The sequence below is a fragment of the Alligator sinensis genome, unplaced genomic scaffold (assembly GCF_000455745.1).
Source record: "Alligator sinensis unplaced genomic scaffold, ASM45574v1 scaffold1122_1, whole genome shotgun sequence".
NCBI lineage: Eukaryota > Metazoa > Chordata > Crocodylia > Alligatoridae > Alligator > Alligator sinensis.
Window position 1 is genome coordinate 677,528 of NW_005842467.1, and position 20,792 is coordinate 698,319.

The 20,792-nt window shown below is 43.4% G+C and overlaps 1 protein-coding gene across 2 annotated transcripts in view; it reads right to left on the reverse strand.

Moving 5' to 3' along the window:
• ARAP2 (ArfGAP with RhoGAP domain, ankyrin repeat and PH domain 2) overlaps positions 1-20,792 on the reverse strand; it is a 246,403-nt gene that overhangs the window by 55,159 nt on the left and 170,452 nt on the right. For both annotated transcript variants that reach the window (XM_025212512.1, XM_006030846.3), the window contains exon 24: positions 19,665-19,733. In XM_025212512.1, the coding sequence (XP_025068297.1) occupies positions 19,665-19,733 (69 nt within the window). The remainder of the gene's footprint in view (positions 1-19,664; positions 19,734-20,792) is intronic.

Below are 20,792 nucleotides of genomic sequence, written 5' to 3' on the forward strand. Positions count from 1 at the left end.
CACATACACAGTTAAAGGCATTATTTATCATTTCCATTTATATATCAAATATTGCCCTGCTAAATACACGGCAAACGTTGTGCTGCAATTATTAGAAGAATAAAATTGATAATATATAGAGATGCATGTGTGACAGGCAGTCAGAAAAAGTTGCTATTTTAACATGCCTAATAGCCATATACATTAAGAAGAATTGGATGAGTACAGGGAGAGTGGTAAAGTGAAACTAGAATTTTAAAAATGATCAAAGAGAAAATAATAGGGTTGGAGTGTTTTTGTAGCTCTGATGGTCCAGGAAATGTCAAGACACAAAGCTTTTGGTGGTATTTTTTCCTGAACCAACTATATAGTTGGAAGAGCTGATGAACAAACTTTTGGGTATTAGGTTTTCTTCCTCAGGCCCCCATAAAATATGAACATTTCAAATATCATCCCTTCTTTCCCCACAGAAAACTACACATTTAGAATTCTCCACAGGACAATTCCAGTCATTTATTTGCCATAAAACTATCCATAAAGAAGAGTACATATTTCACTGCTCCAAAGAGAAAATATCTGGTGACTTGCATACTCTGGCTGTGTGTACACAACTTTTAACTGTAAGAAAATATTCATATGAAAATTTAAAAGAGTACAACTTGCTGCATTTCATTTTCTCTAATGGGACAATTGTGCATGCTGAAGCAGGGATTCAAGGAAGATACAATATGACAGATTAAAACATGATGGAGAAAGAGGGAGATGAGTATTTATTTGGAAGAAAAAGTCAATCCTTCATTAGATGGAAATGTGGTCTAATGTCAAGATTAGTATCCAAATAACTGGAGTCAAATTTTGAGAAGGGAGGGTGTGTATACACAAGTATGCAGATGGGCACATTACATCATCTATGTTGGGAGAATGTATATGAGAATATTGAAGCAGAAAGGGAGCCTAGGAAAACTACCTTTTACTGGTTTAGAAAGGCTAAAAAGTGTTTCTACTGAAAAGTAAATACTGGCACTCAATTTTAAGAACATTGATGTAATGAAAAAAACTCTAACTTGAAAGTTAGTTCAGCTTCTGAGAATAGGAAACTAATCGAAGCATTTGTGAGGAAAAGCATTACAAAGCTGCTTTGAAGAAAGCTTAATTTTAGTGGCACAGACTCAGAAAAGCTTATTTTGTGGCAAAACTTGCTTTTTAGATAATATTACAGAAAAAGGGTAAAAAAAGAAAGAAGTTGACATTTGATTTCCACTGGGCTTATGTAAACAACTGTACATAGAGGGAATGTGCTGTAAATTACAGCAGCAAACAAAAACAGCTGGCAAATTATTTGGTGGACAAAAAAAAAAAAACAAAAAAAAAGAGTGATTAACGAATTGCCAACTGGAATGGAAAACAAGGTCATCACAAGAGACATTTCAGACCTAAAATTTCCTTGAGTTCCAAAAGAAACTAGGGCAAATTCATTTTTTTGCCTGAACAGTATGAAATATCAGCAGCTCAGTGAAATCTTTACAGTGCTAACCTGCCCCCCAAATACTTTGTAAGTGTTTGCATTATTGATTCCCTCCCTCCTATTAGGTAGGTTCATACATATATCTTGATCTAATAGCAACTCTACTTCCAAAAAGTAGAGTTCCTACTTTCAGGTCTTCACTAAAAGAAAATGTACACATGTAGGTTTAGTGTTAGACTGCAATATGACTTGCACAACAGGTCTGTGGCAACCAGCTGCCAGTTACATTTATAAGAAGCAAAAAGGAAGATTTTCAAAAGCATTCAACATTGGCCTAACACTGCTTCTGTTTGAAATCTACAGTTAAATACACACACACACACACACACACACACTCTGTGTCATCTTTAGATAGAGCTCAGTCTGTGTCTTCTCCCCTCTATGCATGCTCAAGACCAATTTCAAGAGAAGAACATGAATGCATGTTACACAGTTTCAGAAAGCTAAACTGAGCTGGGACAGCTCTGAATACTATAGGGGAAGAGCATCAAACATAAGGCTCATGGGCTCGATCCAGTCCACAGAAGTGTTTCTTTTGGCTTGCAGGGCTTCTTGGCAACCCTGAGAATATGGGGGCAGGACTGGCAGGTGAGGGGCTTCCTATAAAATCCAGGGCTACAGGGCACCTTTGGGTATGGTGAGCAAAGGCTGTGCTGACACAGCCCTGTTTGCTCTGCCGTCAGTTCCAATGCTCTATCGCTGGCCCTGTTGCCACCACATCTGGATCCAGGCTGCAAAGAGGCCATGGTCCAGACAGATCCAACCTGGGTCATGGCATGAGCTTGACACCTCTGCTTTAGAACCATTTAAGATAGCAAAAATTAGCCTGAGCTTCCTGTTCCCAAAACTTCTCCTGTTGTGCACCCATGAAGACTAATTCTAATTCAGAGGGTGAAAAAAATGTTTCTTTGACAACTCACATGCCACATTTGGCAATCACCATCTTGGAATAATAATCAGAAGGACAATGTCAGGATGGGTCCTGTCTCACCAACAACAAAATAAGAGTAGAAAAGGAAAAAGTGGTGAATGATTTTCACTTAGATTTCCTTGCTCAAAATATACCAAGTTCAATTTAATTTGGATCACACACAAACTATGTTGTGTATTCTTGAAAACAAAACTCAGTTTTTAATTAAATAGTAAAAAGTGAAATCTGCAATTGACAAGTATGACTGGGGTTTGTGTTTTACAAGGAAAATGGCCAGAATATTTTCAAGAGACTATGGAGGTGATGAATAGTTAGGGCAACCATATACATAAACTTAGTGGAATCAGGCCTTGCTTTGCATCATAGTTTATATAACTATATGCATATAGTTTAACCAATATAAAAAAGTAGTCGCAACTCAGCAAGTACTGGCAATAGTTTTTAATAATACATACAGAGTATGCTGTGTTTTAAGTGGTCTCACATATATAAATCAATGATTTCTTGGAAAGGGTAAATGACATGGGAGAAACAGATTTGAAAGTGAGTTCTATTGTGATGAGTTTGACTATTCTGGAAAAATGGTTTGTTGGCTCTGTTTTTGCTGAAGAACCTCTTTTACTGATCTCATGGTACTAAATATTGAATGTAAGTGCCTACACACCATTACTTCACACACAGCAGAATACAGCAGATATTGTTCTGCTCTACTACTATCTATTATACTGGTGATTACTAGGAAATTATTGGTACAGGAAAGAATGCTGATCCATTCCAACAAGCAATTCTACTTTTGACTTCTTAATATTCCAAGCATTTTTCCTTTACATTAAAAAAAAATTAACAAACAGAATTTGGTGGGATAGCTCTTATGACTGGAATAATTAACACTTGTTTCAGAAGGACAGGACTGGGAGAAGAGCTGGTGTCGTCACCTTGTATGATAAAAACACACACAATTGTTTCCTGGTTCAAGAGAAAGAAGACAGCAGAGCATAATGCATTTGGGTGAGGATGAAAGGTAAAAGATGTAATACCAATAAAATCATGGGCATATATTATAGACCACTAAATCAGGAAGAGGAGGTAGATGAAGTACTCTTCAAGCTATGAGATGGTACTTTTGTGAGAGACTGATTTTCTGGACATCTACTGGAAGAACAATATAGCTAAACAAAATATCAAGCCAGTTACTAACTTGCATGGAGGACAACTTTCTGTTCCAGAAGGTTCAGGATACAACTAAAGAGATCCTATAAGTATGCTGATAAGAAGAAAGACGAAGGAAACTGTGGGCCCAGCTTTAACTAGCTAGGGCAGGGGTTTTCTAGGGTACTTAGATTGTAGGGCATACGCGTGGGCAGGTGGGGACAGAGCATGCCCCAGGGTGCAGCAGTGGCATCTCCCATGGCACATTTGCCTCTTACCCGGGGGAGGGGGAGGAATGCACCAGGCACCGGCAGCCCCACACGGCACACTGTGCGCCACCCCATGCCCTCCTATAGCAGAGCTGCAAGGGTCTGAATGCCAGAGGGATGTGTGGCCAGGGGGGGGGGGGGGGGGGGAGGGGGGTCGCCCCAGCAGCGCATGATTGGCTGGGCGTGAGGCCTGTCTGCAGCCCACAGAGCCACAACCAGCTATGCTAAAGCAGCACAGCACCTGGCCAAGAAGGGAGGTAGCTGCGGTCGCGTGCGAGCCCCCTCATTCAACTTCCCCCTTCCAGCGCCACCGCTATGTGCACCCCATGGAGGACATGGGGGTGGGGGCGGCGTGTGCCCCTGGATCAGCATGTGGGGCAGGATGGGCTGTGGGCTGCTATGGGCTGTTCCTGGTGGGGGTGTTGGGAGGGCAATGACAAATTTGGGGGGGCTTCAGCCCCCCCCATAGCCCCATTCCCATCATCACCACTGCCTTCCCTGGGTGCAGACCACCCCCTCTCCCCCCGTGCAGATCCAGGGGGCACACGCCACCCTCCTCCATGTCCTCTCGCCGCCCCTCCCCGCAACTCAGTCTCACACCCTGCTCTGGTAGTGCAGCACCTGCCCTGGCCCCAGCCCCACTTCCTCCCTCACCTCATCACTCCCCTCCCTCACTTTCTTTGTGACTGAGCTGGGGAGGGGGGGCAGATTGAGACCCCCCCTCCCCCCACAGTGCAGGAGGGAGAGCGGCAGGGGTGAATGATTCACCCATGTCCCTGCTCCACTCCCTCCTACACTGTAAGGATTGTCCCACAACCTAGTCCAGCTGGGGCCTGACTCCCTCACTCACTACCGTGTGTGAGGGGGGGCAGATCAAGGATCCCACAGTGAGGGAGGGAACAGGGCAGGAGCAAGGACTGGGGTGAGTAGGGCCCTAGCTGGACCAGGTGGTAGGACAAGCAGAGGCTCCTGGGCCTCCGCTTGTCCTACCACCCAGCCTGGCTGGGGCCCCATTCACCCCAGCCCTTGCTCCTGTGCCCCGCTCCCTCCTTTCATCACAGGGACCTGTATCTGCCCCCCCCCCCAGCCTTTTCCCATCTCCCTCCCCCCACAGACTTACCTGCTTTGGAGGATGGTTGCGTGTGCTCAGCGCTCTCCCACCAAAATATTTTTTTTCTCCCTTTGCCTATGTAGCACCTGCCCCTGCCCCACTCCCTCTCTCACTGCAGGGGCCTCAATCTGCCCCACCCCCTTTAAAAACAAGCAAAATATATAAAGGGGTACATGAGCTGAAACTTTGAGACCAAAAGGGTGCACTTGTTCAAAAAGTTTGAAAACCCATGAGCTAGGGGGGAACTCTTAACGGAAGATGTAAATAAGGCAGAGCTCCTAAGCAGTTACATTTCCTCAGTTTTCACAAAAAAAACTTAAGCTAAAATCAGATATCTAGAAAGGATTATCTAAATAAGGAAGGGGACAAGTTGAGGGATAAAGTAACAAAAAAAAGAGACAGAGAACTTTTGAGGGGTCTGAATGTTCATCCCAGGGCTTGATGAATTTCATCCCAGGGTACTGAAGGAACTGGCATAGGTGATCTCAGAATCCTTGGCATGCTATTCATGAAGTTGTGGGAAATGGGGAAGGACTGGAAAAGGAGCAAAGTAGTGACTTCTTTAAAAATGGCAAAAAGGAGAGCCTGGGAAACTACAGACTGTTTAGCCTTACCTCAATACCCAGGAAGTTACAGGAGCAGAAGGAAGTCTATTTGCAAGCATCTAGCATGGATTTACAAAAAAAACCAAATCCTGTCTCACAAACGTGATCACCTTCTTTGACCAAGTAACTGCTTGAGTGGATGAAGGGAATGCTGTGGATCTGGATTCAGCAAGGATTTTGACAGTCCAACATGACCTTCTCATAAACAAATTGGAATAATGTGGGCAGAACACAACTACTATAATGGTGGATAGCCACCTGGCTCAATAGCCACAAGCAAAGGGTAATTATAAATGGATCCATATCAAAATGGCAGGAGGTTGTGTAGAGTCCCACAAGGGTCTGTCCTGGGCCCAGTGGTGTTCAGTGTGTTTATTAATGATTTACCTGCTGGTTATTGAGAAAAACTGCAGATGATATGAAACCAGGAAGGACTACGAACATACTGGAGGATGGGAGTGCAATTTAGAAAGATCTCAACAGATTGGAAAGCTTGGCTGGAGCTAACAGGATGACGTTTAAAACTGACAAATGTAAAGTGGTACACGTTAGGAAAAATAATTAAAAATAGAAAAAAAATGGGTGATACCTGGCTGGACATCAGGACTACAGAGAAGGATCTGGGAATCTTGGTAGATCACAGACTCAGTATGAGTCTACAGTATGACTCTATGATTCTATGATCTGACAAAGTATATTGTTGCCCTCTAAAAGACATCCAAGCTTCCATTGCCTTTAGACTAACCTGACTAGCCACCTTTTCGAGTGAAGGAACTACCGAAAGAAAAATATAATTTAATTTTACATATTGAAATGTAAATTTGTAATTATTCTGTATAGCCCTTATTCATTTTTCCATGGACTAAAGGAGATACTGTAGGCACTTGATAAGCTAGCTCTCTCTTTGAAATTAGAAATACAAGCTGACAATTCTATACATGTTTATTAAAACACAACTTTTTATGTATAGACTGTTGTGAGCTACTTCCCTGTCTTTGCATGCATACATAAGAATGATGACATTTCATGCAGATATGAAAAAAAATCACTCTCATTCTTCAAAATAAATATTAAGGATGATAATTTGACAGTAAGATTACAAAATAATTAAACACAGAGGCCCTTTAACTACTACTTTCTTCATTCTAAATATCATTAGGTCCTAAAGGCCATCATTCTTCAACTCAACTATGAACCAGGAAATTTCAAATGAAGATTTTTTTTTTTTTTTAAAGGATGGTATAACCACAGGATCTGGCCATTTAAGGGAGGCACTTAGCCCTGGGCTGGAGCCCAGCTTTGAGGGGTTAGCTAGCATTTTGAAGCCCAGAGAAACACCAGGGAACTCAAGCAAGGGAACAAGCAGTTTGTGGGCAGGAAGTAAACTCAGAAGACCCTGCCTCCTCTCTGGCCCTCGTCTACCACCTGGACAAGAGCTGATTAATTGTTTTACTTATTCATTTGGTTGTTCTGTCTTTTCTGTTATTATTCTGTGTTATGACGACTGGCTAAGGGGACCCCAAAGGAGCAAAGCCAGATAGCAAGGCTCCAGACACTCAATCCCACTTGTGAACTATTGTTTGGACTCTCTGAAAGACTCCTAAGGGGTCCACAGGCACATCAACCCTTGTACAGATGGGCTGAGGTGATGTGAGGACATAGCATTTAAGAAGACTGATATCTGGATGATGATAAGATCAAACCAAGGACTATAAACAGCAGTGGGTGCAACAATTATGTACAAACATCAATATTAAAAGGAAAATATTTGACTACAAAGTAGTAAAATGGCTGGGATGATATAGTTGGGGATGGTCCTGCTTTGTGCAAAAGGTTGGATGTAATCCTGAGGTCCCCTTCCAACCCTAATTTTCTATGATTTTGTGAAAAGTGGCCAAAAAAAAAAATCATAGCTAAGAAGTATTTGTGAGAAGCCTGGAGTCCCACAAATTAGTTCAGAAAGTTCAATCATACTTTCTGCAAAATTAAGAATGTTAGAATGTATTGTCAAGTTCTGGTGGCTTTATATATAAATAACCAAATGACTGCTTGATGCCTAGACTTTCTATAAAAACAGGCAAACAAACAAAACTTATAAAGCATGTCTCTAGTCTTTTTCCTTAGGAAACCCTCACACATGAACTGAATTAGATGCCAATGATATTTCTGCAACAATATGGAATATAAAACATAAGCACTCACTTCCAAGAGCCTGCTAATCCCAAGAAAGTTATTTCTGACCAAATCTGCACAGAAATCAGCAGCTAAAACTTCAATTTACTTGTAAGCTCCTGGCACTTATTTTCCCCTTTTCCTACCAACTCCAAGCAAAGGGCAGGCCCAACAGACACTTCCTTTCATTTCTGCTCTTAACTGCTATGGCCACTGAAGTTGCATCAGAGGAACTTCTCCAGAGCATCCTGAGGAATTAAAGTCCTGATGAAGAGCACCTACATTAAGCCTCTTTGGATCTTAAGACTGCAGGAAATAACACTTCTGAAAAAGAAAAATTCTCCTGTCTCCACATTTAAAATGTTCCTACAGCACAGGTTAGGTGGTAAGGTATAAGGTTTCAGACCTACTTCTGGGTTCTTTCTTCCTTCCTTCCTTCCGCTTTGGACGCTGCGGAGCAGGCTCGCTTGGAGCTGCGTGGGGCGATCCCGAGCGTAAGACTCCCCGGCTTCCTATCTCTTTTCTTTCTTCCCTCCCACCTGTCTAAAGGTCTCTAGCCTCTGTTTATTTCGCTTTCTGACTCTTTTCTTGCTTTTTTGCAGCTTTCTCCCCCACTTTTCTCTCCTCTCTCTTCCCTCCCCCTCTGCTTCCGGTTTCTTTGTCTGTGAGACGCTTCTCGCAGCCTTCTCTTTTACTGTCGTCGCCATCCGTTAGTTGGCGCTTATCACGGTGTGATGTTCTGAATGTCCTGGAATGGTTTGTCTTTGGTGTGGTTTGATGGTTTTTTGCTTTCTGTACCTGATCTTTTGTAAAATAAAGTTGTTAAAAGTAGAGACAGCTCTAAAAGTTCCGACCGTGTAGACGCCCTAGGTGTGTGAAACCGGGTAGCAGTCCCGTGAACTCCCTTTAGTCAATCTGGTTCTGAGGCTGAGCGGCAGTCGCCATCCGTTAGTTGGCGCTTATCACGGTGTGATGTTCTGAATGTCCTGGAATGGTTTGTCTTTGGTGTGGTTTGATGGTTTTTTGCTTTCTGTACCTGATCTTTTGTAAAATAAAGTTGTTAAAAGTAGAGACAGCTCTAAAAGTTCCGACCGTGTAGACGCCCTAGGTGTGTGAAACCGGGTAGCAGTCCCGTGAACTCCCTTTAGTCAATCTGGTTCTGAGGCTGAGCGGCAGTCGCCATCCGTTAGTTGGCGCTTATCACGGTGTGATGTTCTGAATGTCCTGGAATGGTTTGTCTTTGGTGTGGTTTGATGGTTTTTTGCTTTCTGTACCTGATCTTTTGTAAAATAAAGTTGTTAAAAGTAGAGACAGCTCTAAAAGTTCCGACCGTGTAGACGCCCTAGGTGTGTGAAACCGGGTAGCAGTCCCGTGAACTCCCTTTAGTCAATCTGGTTCTGAGGCTGAGCGGCAGTCGCCATCCGTTAGTTGGCGCTTATCACGGTGTGATGTTCTGAATGTCCTGGAATGGTTTGTCTTTGGTGTGGTTTGATGGTTTTTTGCTTTCTGTACCTGATCTTTTGTAAAATAAAGTTGTTAAAAGTAGAGACAGCTCTAAAAGTTCCGACCGTGTAGACGCCCTAGGTGTGTGAAACCGGGTAGCAGTCCCGTGAACTCCCTTTAGTCAATCTGGTTCTGAGGCTGAGCGGCAGTCGCCATCCGTTAGTTGGCGCTTATCACGGTGTGATGTTCTGAATGTCCTGGAATGGTTTGTCTTTGGTGTGGTTTGATGGTTTTTTGCTTTCTGTACCTGATCTTTTGTAAAATAAAGTTGTTAAAAGTAGAGACAGCTCTAAAAGTTCCGACCGTGTAGACGCCCTAGGTGTGTGAAACCGGGTAGCAGTCCCGTGAACTCCCTTTAGTCAATCTGGTTCTGAGGCTGAGCGGCAGTCGCCATCCGTTAGTTGGCGCTTATCACGGTGTGATGTTCTGAATGTCCTGGAATGGTTTGTCTTTGGTGTGGTTTGATGGTTTTTTGCTTTCTGTACCTGATCTTTTGTAAAATAAAGTTGTTAAAAGTAGAGACAGCTCTAAAAGTTCCGACCGTGTAGACGCCCTAGGTGTGTGAAACCGGGTAGCAGTCCCGTGAACTCCCTTTAGTCAATCTGGTTCTGAGGCTGAGCGGCAGTCGCCATCCGTTAGTTGGCGCTTATCACGGTGTGATGTTCTGAATGTCCTGGAATGGTTTGTCTTTGGTGTGGTTTGATGGTTTTTTGCTTTCTGTACCTGATCTTTTGTAAAATAAAGTTGTTAAAAGTAGAGACAGCTCTAAAAGTTCCGACCGTGTAGACGCCCTAGGTGTGTGAAACCGGGTAGCAGTCCCGTGAACTCCCTTTAGTCAATCTGGTTCTGAGGCTGAGCGGCAGTCGCCATCCGTTAGTTGGCGCTTATCACGGTGTGATGTTCTGAATGTCCTGGAATGGTTTGTCTTTGGTGTGGTTTGATGGTTTTTTGCTTTCTGTACCTGATCTTTTGTAAAATAAAGTTGTTAAAAGTAGAGACAGCTCTAAAAGTTCCGACCGTGTAGACGCCCTAGGTGTGTGAAACCGGGTAGCAGTCCCGTGAACTCCCTTTAGTCAATCTGGTTCTGAGGCTGAGCGGCAGTCGCCATCCGTTAGTTGGCGCTTATCACGGTGTGATGTTCTGAATGTCCTGGAATGGTTTGTCTTTGGTGTGGTTTGATGGTTTTTTGCTTTCTGTACCTGATCTTTTGTAAAATAAAGTTGTTAAAAGTAGAGACAGCTCTAAAAGTTCCGACCGTGTAGACGCCCTAGGTGTGTGAAACCGGGTAGCAGTCCCGTGAACTCCCTTTAGTCAATCTGGTTCTGAGGCTGAGCGGCAGTCGCCATCCGTTAGTTGGCGCTTATCACGGTGTGATGTTCTGAATGTCCTGGAATGGTTTGTCTTTGGTGTGGTTTGATGGTTTTTTGCTTTCTGTACCTGATCTTTTGTAAAATAAAGTTGTTAAAAGTAGAGACAGCTCTAAAAGTTCCGACCGTGTAGACGCCCTAGGTGTGTGAAACCGGGTAGCAGTCCCGTGAACTCCCTTTAGTCAATCTGGTTCTGAGGCTGAGCGGCAGTCGCCATCCGTTAGTTGGCGCTTATCACGGTGTGATGTTCTGAATGTCCTGGAATGGTTTGTCTTTGGTGTGGTTTGATGGTTTTTTGCTTTCTGTACCTGATCTTTTGTAAAATAAAGTTGTTAAAAGTAGAGACAGCTCTAAAAGTTCCGACCGTGTAGACGCCCTAGGTGTGTGAAACCGGGTAGCAGTCCCGTGAACTCCCTTTAGTCAATCTGGTTCTGAGGCTGAGCGGCAGTCGCCATCCGTTAGTTGGCGCTTATCACGGTGTGATGTTCTGAATGTCCTGGAATGGTTTGTCTTTGGTGTGGTTTGATGGTTTTTTGCTTTCTGTACCTGATCTTTTGTAAAATAAAGTTGTTAAAAGTAGAGACAGCTCTAAAAGTTCCGACCGTGTAGACGCCCTAGGTGTGTGAAACCGGGTAGCAGTCCCGTGAACTCCCTTTAGTCAATCTGGTTCTGAGGCTGAGCGGCAGTCGCCATCCGTTAGTTGGCGCTTATCACGGTGTGATGTTCTGAATGTCCTGGAATGGTTTGTCTTTGGTGTGGTTTGATGGTTTTTTGCTTTCTGTACCTGATCTTTTGTAAAATAAAGTTGTTAAAAGTAGAGACAGCTCTAAAAGTTCCGACCGTGTAGACGCCCTAGGTGTGTGAAACCGGGTAGCAGTCCCGTGAACTCCCTTTAGTCAATCTGGTTCTGAGGCTGAGCGGCAGTCGCCATCCGTTAGTTGGCGCTTATCACGGTGTGATGTTCTGAATGTCCTGGAATGGTTTGTCTTTGGTGTGGTTTGATGGTTTTTTGCTTTCTGTACCTGATCTTTTGTAAAATAAAGTTGTTAAAAGTAGAGACAGCTCTAAAAGTTCCGACCGTGTAGACGCCCTAGGTGTGTGAAACCGGGTAGCAGTCCCGTGAACTCCCTTTAGTCAATCTGGTTCTGAGGCTGAGCGGCAGTCGCCATCCGTTAGTTGGCGCTTATCACGGTGTGATGTTCTGAATGTCCTGGAATGGTTTGTCTTTGGTGTGGTTTGATGGTTTTTTGCTTTCTGTACCTGATCTTTTGTAAAATAAAGTTGTTAAAAGTAGAGACAGCTCTAAAAGTTCCGACCGTGTAGACGCCCTAGGTGTGTGAAACCGGGTAGCAGTCCCGTGAACTCCCTTTAGTCAATCTGGTTCTGAGGCTGAGCGGCAGTCGCCATCCGTTAGTTGGCGCTTATCACGGTGTGATGTTCTGAATGTCCTGGAATGGTTTGTCTTTGGTGTGGTTTGATGGTTTTTTGCTTTCTGTACCTGATCTTTTGTAAAATAAAGTTGTTAAAAGTAGAGACAGCTCTAAAAGTTCCGACCGTGTAGACGCCCTAGGTGTGTGAAACCGGGTAGCAGTCCCGTGAACTCCCTTTAGTCAATCTGGTTCTGAGGCTGAGCGGCAGTCGCCATCCGTTAGTTGGCGCTTATCACGGTGTGATGTTCTGAATGTCCTGGAATGGTTTGTCTTTGGTGTGGTTTGATGGTTTTTTGCTTTCTGTACCTGATCTTTTGTAAAATAAAGTTGTTAAAAGTAGAGACAGCTCTAAAAGTTCCGACCGTGTAGACGCCCTAGGTGTGTGAAACCGGGTAGCAGTCCCGTGAACTCCCTTTAGTCAATCTGGTTCTGAGGCTGAGCGGCAGTCGCCATCCGTTAGTTGGCGCTTATCACGGTGTGATGTTCTGAATGTCCTGGAATGGTTTGTCTTTGGTGTGGTTTGATGGTTTTTTGCTTTCTGTACCTGATCTTTTGTAAAATAAAGTTGTTAAAAGTAGAGACAGCTCTAAAAGTTCCGACCGTGTAGACGCCCTAGGTGTGTGAAACCGGGTAGCAGTCCCGTGAACTCCCTTTAGTCAATCTGGTTCTGAGGCTGAGCGGCAGTCGCCATCCGTTAGTTGGCGCTTATCACGGTGTGATGTTCTGAATGTCCTGGAATGGTTTGTCTTTGGTGTGGTTTGATGGTTTTTTGCTTTCTGTACCTGATCTTTTGTAAAATAAAGTTGTTAAAAGTAGAGACAGCTCTAAAAGTTCCGACCGTGTAGACGCCCTAGGTGTGTGAAACCGGGTAGCAGTCCCGTGAACTCCCTTTAGTCAATCTGGTTCTGAGGCTGAGCGGCAGTCGCCATCCGTTAGTTGGCGCTTATCACGGTGTGATGTTCTGAATGTCCTGGAATGGTTTGTCTTTGGTGTGGTTTGATGGTTTTTTGCTTTCTGTACCTGATCTTTTGTAAAATAAAGTTGTTAAAAGTAGAGACAGCTCTAAAAGTTCCGACCGTGTAGACGCCCTAGGTGTGTGAAACCGGGTAGCAGTCCCGTGAACTCCCTTTAGTCAATCTGGTTCTGAGGCTGAGCGGCAGTCGCCATCCGTTAGTTGGCGCTTATCACGGTGTGATGTTCTGAATGTCCTGGAATGGTTTGTCTTTGGTGTGGTTTGATGGTTTTTTGCTTTCTGTACCTGATCTTTTGTAAAATAAAGTTGTTAAAAGTAGAGACAGCTCTAAAAGTTCCGACCGTGTAGACGCCCTAGGTGTGTGAAACCGGGTAGCAGTCCCGTGAACTCCCTTTAGTCAATCTGGTTCTGAGGCTGAGCGGCAGTCGCCATCCGTTAGTTGGCGCTTATCACGGTGTGATGTTCTGAATGTCCTGGAATGGTTTGTCTTTGGTGTGGTTTGATGGTTTTTTGCTTTCTGTACCTGATCTTTTGTAAAATAAAGTTGTTAAAAGTAGAGACAGCTCTAAAAGTTCCGACCGTGTAGACGCCCTAGGTGTGTGAAACCGGGTAGCAGTCCCGTGAACTCCCTTTAGTCAATCTGGTTCTGAGGCTGAGCGGCAGTCGCCATCCGTTAGTTGGCGCTTATCACGGTGTGATGTTCTGAATGTCCTGGAATGGTTTGTCTTTGGTGTGGTTTGATGGTTTTTTGCTTTCTGTACCTGATCTTTTGTAAAATAAAGTTGTTAAAAGTAGAGACAGCTCTAAAAGTTCCGACCGTGTAGACGCCCTAGGTGTGTGAAACCGGGTAGCAGTCCCGTGAACTCCCTTTAGTCAATCTGGTTCTGAGGCTGAGCGGCAGTCGCCATCCGTTAGTTGGCGCTTATCACGGTGTGATGTTCTGAATGTCCTGGAATGGTTTGTCTTTGGTGTGGTTTGATGGTTTTTTGCTTTCTGTACCTGATCTTTTGTAAAATAAAGTTGTTAAAAGTAGAGACAGCTCTAAAAGTTCCGACCGTGTAGACGCCCTAGGTGTGTGAAACCGGGTAGCAGTCCCGTGAACTCCCTTTAGTCAATCTGGTTCTGAGGCTGAGCGGCAGTCGCCATCCGTTAGTTGGCGCTTATCACGGTGTGATGTTCTGAATGTCCTGGAATGGTTTGTCTTTGGTGTGGTTTGATGGTTTTTTGCTTTCTGTACCTGATCTTTTGTAAAATAAAGTTGTTAAAAGTAGAGACAGCTCTAAAAGTTCCGACCGTGTAGACGCCCTAGGTGTGTGAAACCGGGTAGCAGTCCCGTGAACTCCCTTTAGTCAATCTGGTTCTGAGGCTGAGCGGCAGTCGCCATCCGTTAGTTGGCGCTTATCACGGTGTGATGTTCTGAATGTCCTGGAATGGTTTGTCTTTGGTGTGGTTTGATGGTTTTTTGCTTTCTGTACCTGATCTTTTGTAAAATAAAGTTGTTAAAAGTAGAGACAGCTCTAAAAGTTCCGACCGTGTAGACGCCCTAGGTGTGTGAAACCGGGTAGCAGTCCCGTGAACTCCCTTTAGTCAATCTGGTTCTGAGGCTGAGCGGCAGTCGCCATCCGTTAGTTGGCGCTTATCACGGTGTGATGTTCTGAATGTCCTGGAATGGTTTGTCTTTGGTGTGGTTTGATGGTTTTTTGCTTTCTGTACCTGATCTTTTGTAAAATAAAGTTGTTAAAAGTAGAGACAGCTCTAAAAGTTCCGACCGTGTAGACGCCCTAGGTGTGTGAAACCGGGTAGCAGTCCCGTGAACTCCCTTTAGTCAATCTGGTTCTGAGGCTGAGCGGCAGTCGCCATCCGTTAGTTGGCGCTTATCACGGTGTGATGTTCTGAATGTCCTGGAATGGTTTGTCTTTGGTGTGGTTTGATGGTTTTTTGCTTTCTGTACCTGATCTTTTGTAAAATAAAGTTGTTAAAAGTAGAGACAGCTCTAAAAGTTCCGACCGTGTAGACGCCCTAGGTGTGTGAAACCGGGTAGCAGTCCCGTGAACTCCCTTTAGTCAATCTGGTTCTGAGGCTGAGCGGCAGTCGCCATCCGTTAGTTGGCGCTTATCACGGTGTGATGTTCTGAATGTCCTGGAATGGTTTGTCTTTGGTGTGGTTTGATGGTTTTTTGCTTTCTGTACCTGATCTTTTGTAAAATAAAGTTGTTAAAAGTAGAGACAGCTCTAAAAGTTCCGACCGTGTAGACGCCCTAGGTGTGTGAAACCGGGTAGCAGTCCCGTGAACTCCCTTTAGTCAATCTGGTTCTGAGGCTGAGCGGCAGTCGCCATCCGTTAGTTGGCGCTTATCACGGTGTGATGTTCTGAATGTCCTGGAATGGTTTGTCTTTGGTGTGGTTTGATGGTTTTTTGCTTTCTGTACCTGATCTTTGTGAAATAAAGTTGTTAAAAGTCAAAAAAGTCCTTCCTTCCTTCCTTCCTTGTGACAAGGTATTTAGCAGAATTCACAGATTTGTTGGAAACTGACAGCTAAGGTACAAGGTTCGTACAGCATGAATAACGTGCGGAAAGGGATCTTGGTGTCATTACTGACTCCAAGATGAACATGGGCCGACAATGCGAGGTCATGGTTGGCAGGGCTAACAGGACCTTGTCGTGCATCCACAGGTGCATCTCGAGTAGAGCCAGGGAGGTGATCCTCCCCCTCTATGCGACGCTGGTCAGGCCGCAGCTGGAGTATTGTGTCCAGTTCTGTGCGCCCCATTTCAGGAGGGATGTGGACAACATGGAGAGGGTCCAGAGGAGGGCCACCCGCATGATCCGGGGACAACAGGGCAGACCCTACAGTGAGAGACTGCGGGACCTGAACCTATTCAGCCTCCACAAGAGAAGGCTGAGGGGGGACCTGGTGACCGTCTATAAACTCACTAGGGGGAACCAGAAGGGTTTGGGGGAGACACTGTTTCCCCTAGCCCCCGCTGGCATAACAAGGAGTAATGGGCACAAGTTGATGGAGAGGAGGTACAGATTGGACATCCGAAAAAACTACTTCACAGTTAGGGCGGCTAGGAGCTGGAACCAACTTCCAAGGGAGGTGGTGCTGGCCCCTACCCTGGGGATCTTTAAGAAGAGGCTGGATACTTACCTGGCTGGACTCATTTGAGTCCCGTTTTTGTTTTTAGGGTTTGTTTGTTTTTTTTTTGGGTTGTTCTCCCGCCCTGGCGGGGGGTCGGGCTAGAAGATCTATTAGGTCCCTTCCGACCCTAAAACTATGAAACTATGAAACGTGAGTAAGGGACTAGGTACGGGTGAGGGCAGCAACAACAGAATTCAACAGCACTCCCCCTCTGGGAAGCACAAGGCTACATTTTCACACACGCGCACACACACACACACACACACACACACACACACACTGTTAGCAAGAGAAAGACTCACATTTTCACACTTTTACAAATGTATGGCAACACTTCCTGTTCAACAATGATGACAATTTCCATCATTTCTAGGTATAGACATTCAAAAAGTCCAAGGAAAAATCTAAATTATGCGATTTCTTGTAAGCAGCATAGTACAGGCCAATAACAAACAGAACATACAGTTGCCTTTCACGCGGGGGGGGGGGACGGACAAATCTTAGACCAGGTTTCACCATTTTTAAACCAGTTTGTGTATGGTGAACTTCTGTTTGATTATGGGTATAGAACAGTTTTTTATGATTAACTTCTGGTCTGTTATGGGAATAAACTAATTTCCGATCACTTATACTAGTAAAAGTAAAATTTCTGTATCTGGCCAACGCGAGCAAAGTGAAAGAGAGAAAGTAATAAGGTTCAAAACAAAGGTAACACATCATGGAACTGACTTCTGTGAGCACTGCAACAAAGTTATTTGTGGTAAAGAACTAGGGATTTACACGGTGTTACCATGCATAACTGAAAAGGGAGAAAGCAACCACCAGGAAACATTCTTATTTAGCTTTCCTGCCCTATTTCATCTTATTGCTCTACAAGTTGTTAAACTTCCTCGGGTTTTCCCCCAGCCTTATTTCAGATTCCTGACAGAACTCACAAGCTCTGTAAACTTTCTTCTGCCCTGCTTAATTAATCTCATTCAAGTCATAACTTTAAGTTCCATTTTCAACTTTACCATGAGTCCGTTTCACTCCCCTGTCCTGGAGAGTCACTGCCATGTGCTCTAATTGGTATACAACCAAATGTCACTAAAATTCCAGTTAGTGTAGAAATTACTGCTCACTCCTCTGTACTGTCCTGCTAAGCAAGCATATAACCTCTGATACCTTTGGAATAACTTCAGAATGCAAGTCAAGGTATGTTTTAAACTTACTGTGCTATATGATTTGAGATCTCCTTTTATTAAAGATCCCTTTTTCTTGCATTCTATGCCAATACTTAAAATCAGCTGAGGTAACCACACTTTTATCATCTCAGCACTCAAAAGCATGGGGGCTGGGGTTGTGTGGGCACTAAGGTGCACATTTAACAGCCCAGAGGTCAGAAGTTTGAGTTCAAAGCAGAAACACTCAAGGCACAGACTGTCAGATTCCAAAGAATCTGTGAATTCTACTAAATACTTTGTCAGAAGGACGGACAGACAGATCCAGAAGCATGTCTGAAAGCTAGTCACTGAATATTTTCAGTGATGTATTTCAGACTCTAGAATTCACTAATCCCTCTAGTCTCAGGATACGAGACCATAAAAAATTCTCTCTACTTACATAGATCCTTTTTTGAGGCAGAGGATGAGACAGTAATTCTTTTGAGTAGGGAATTTAAATACCATTTTACTCAAATATAATACAAGTCCTCTCCCCCACCCCATCAGCATAGGGGAAAAAAGCCCCTCACCTGATCTATGCAAACCAGCAACCCTTCTTCCTCCCTGCCCCCCCATCAATACATTACTACTGAACTGCTACATAAGCTGAGTCATGGGAACCAACTAATTAAATATAGCCAGCACACTGGGCAATCATACCAATATATGAGAGAGAGAGAGAGAGAGAGAGAGAGAGAGAGAGAACTCATTGTGCTCAGTCCTCCTCAGCACCAACTCTTTTTAAAGTCATAGTGAACCACTACATGGAATATATTTCGACTTCCTCTTCACTCCCACAGCTGAGCAGTGCCTTTCTTTTCCATTTTCAACAATTCCTGTTTCATCCTGAGCCTTCATGAGTCTGGCAAACATAACCAAACTTCTACATAGTTGAGGGACTGTTGCCCCCTTTCTTGGCCTGTCGCATGTGATTAGTGGGGCCTTGCCCTCTATGGGGTGGAGATGAACTAGGTAGCCCTGTGTTACATCTGCATATAAGTTTATGGAGGATCCCAGGACTTGTGACAAGAACAGCCAGTTTCAGGTACGAGTGGGGAGCTAATCAACACATGGATCCTTTGTGGGTGGTTTCTGGAGTACAGACATGTACTGAGCAGGGCTGGGCTGTGGGGTCATCTTTACTCAAAATGTTGTGGACTTTGCTAGGGCGTAGCCCAAGGAACTATAAAAGTTATGAATCTTTTGGCTCTAGTCTAATATGATACATAATTTGTACTATGTATAAGTAGGTAAAAAAGTTCTGCTCAAAAGTGTGTTTATGGAGTACCTGTGCTAACACCACAGTAGTCTGCAAAAAGTTTAAATTCATCAATTCTGGATGAACTTACCCACAATAATTTGCATATAACGCAAGTTACTGTGGGTATGTTTATTGCAAGTCAGTGTTTTTTTCGTCTCTTGCATTTCAAATTAACAAGGGGGGTGGAGGTGGAAAGCAACTGCTGCAGTTCTGACCCTGGCCTTGAGTTAGACCCACAGCAGTCTCCTGTCCCCAAGCTGCTTGCCCTTTGCAGCTTCTACCCTTCCCTCTGTCCCTTTCTCCTCCTTTACTGTGACAGCTCACTTCCTTACATGTTCTGCTGGAGAAAGGAACAGAGCCTGAACACTGTCTGACAGTAAGGGGGGGCAGGAAGGCTGCAGGGGGAAGAAGTGAGGGGGAAGCAGAGGGCAAGGGGGCCACCTAACCCTCCCCAGCAATGTGACTCCACCAGTTTGCTGTAGCAGTGGGAGGGGGGTGACTTCAAGACAATCCTCTGATAATTAGATTCTACACCTGGAAAATTATAACAAATGTATACATTTCCCTGTACATAGAATCTAATTACTGAAGGCTATTTTATATTCATGTAAACATGGTAGTTAATAACCAATACTGTGATTTAAAATAAGTATTAATGCAGAAACATTTACACTTTTTGGTTAGCCATATTTTATCAATCTGATACTTGCTGAAAATATTATAGTGAAGGCATTAGGTTAAAATGTTTTCTCAATATTTACTGCTGCTTCCTACAGTTTATAAAATGCTTAGAGGTAAAAACATTCAAAGTTAAAATGTGAGCAAGATGAACAGATAAATATACATTTTTCCTACATGTACATCAGATCATAATTTCATGGGAACAACTCTGTACTGACAGATTTATTTTGCTTTACTCTTATGTTCTTTGTGAAAAAGGCAAACTGTAAATCACCATAAAGCCATCCAAATCTGCTAAATGACAATGGAGCATTTATTTATTTATTTTTGTTAAAAGCCTTCCTACATCGATTTTTACCACTTACTTGTGTGTCTTTCCACTTGGTAATAAAGCTGTTCTCAATATCCATTTGTTTGATCTGGTCTTCATTTATCTGTTTAAAACAGATCATTCTGGTAAGTTAAAAGGGAAAATAATATAATACTTTATAGTCCTTGATAAATTCTTTCTAATTATTAACAAGAGTAGAAATAGAATTTACTAATTACTGTGACCCCCTAACCAATAGTTCTTTGATTTGACTCCTTTTAGACTTGCATTTAATAATGTTTATATTATTTCAAGTCTGATACTTTTCCCAACATATAATATGAAATAATATAAACATTACTAAATGCAAGTCTAAAAGGAGTCAAATCAAAGAACTGTTGGTTAGGGGGTCACAGTAATTAGTATCCCCAAGTAATGATTCCATACAGCTGAATTCAGGGGCCCAACCAAGAGTTCTGGAATACAACATTATTTCTCTAATATGCTCATTATTTAGAGATAAGAGTCTAAGATACATTTTTTTCATACTTCAGTTCTTGCAAGGGCCACAAAATAAGGGGTAGGGTTGGGAATATTATATTCAATATTAAAAGTTGACCTGGATTGGAATTTGCCAAAAAAAGCCCCAAAACCCTACATCATGTCATTTTTGTGCCTATGTGAAAAGCTATATATATTCTTGTAGCAGAAAGCCCCCTTTTCCTCTTGCCTGCATTTGCTCTCCCCTCTTTGAATAAGTTTTTCCTCTTCTACCTTTTCTTCCTTCCTCTTTCTTTCACTTTAAGATAAGGAATTGTGTTTTAAATTTTGTATGTGTGCATTTTGTATCTCCCCGTGTATTTTGGTATTTTTATCTATTTGTGTGCCATGGCATTTGTAGCTTATATTTTATACTCCTCACCTTTTAACTTCCAACTATAAATGTGTTTAGTAACAATGTTAACAAGGGCAGGAGTCAAATTGCGGCTTCCCTGTATCAGGCTGGCCACTGAAAGAGTGAATCAGTGAGTGAATGTGTAACACTGTAGCAGCAGACAGTAATTAACACCTAAGGAAACCGCAGATCAACCAGCGGAAGAACTCAATAGAAGACAATGTAACAACCGGGAAATCTCTAAACCTCACTGATCAAGGGCTAGAAGCCCTGGCCTGAGTTAATCAA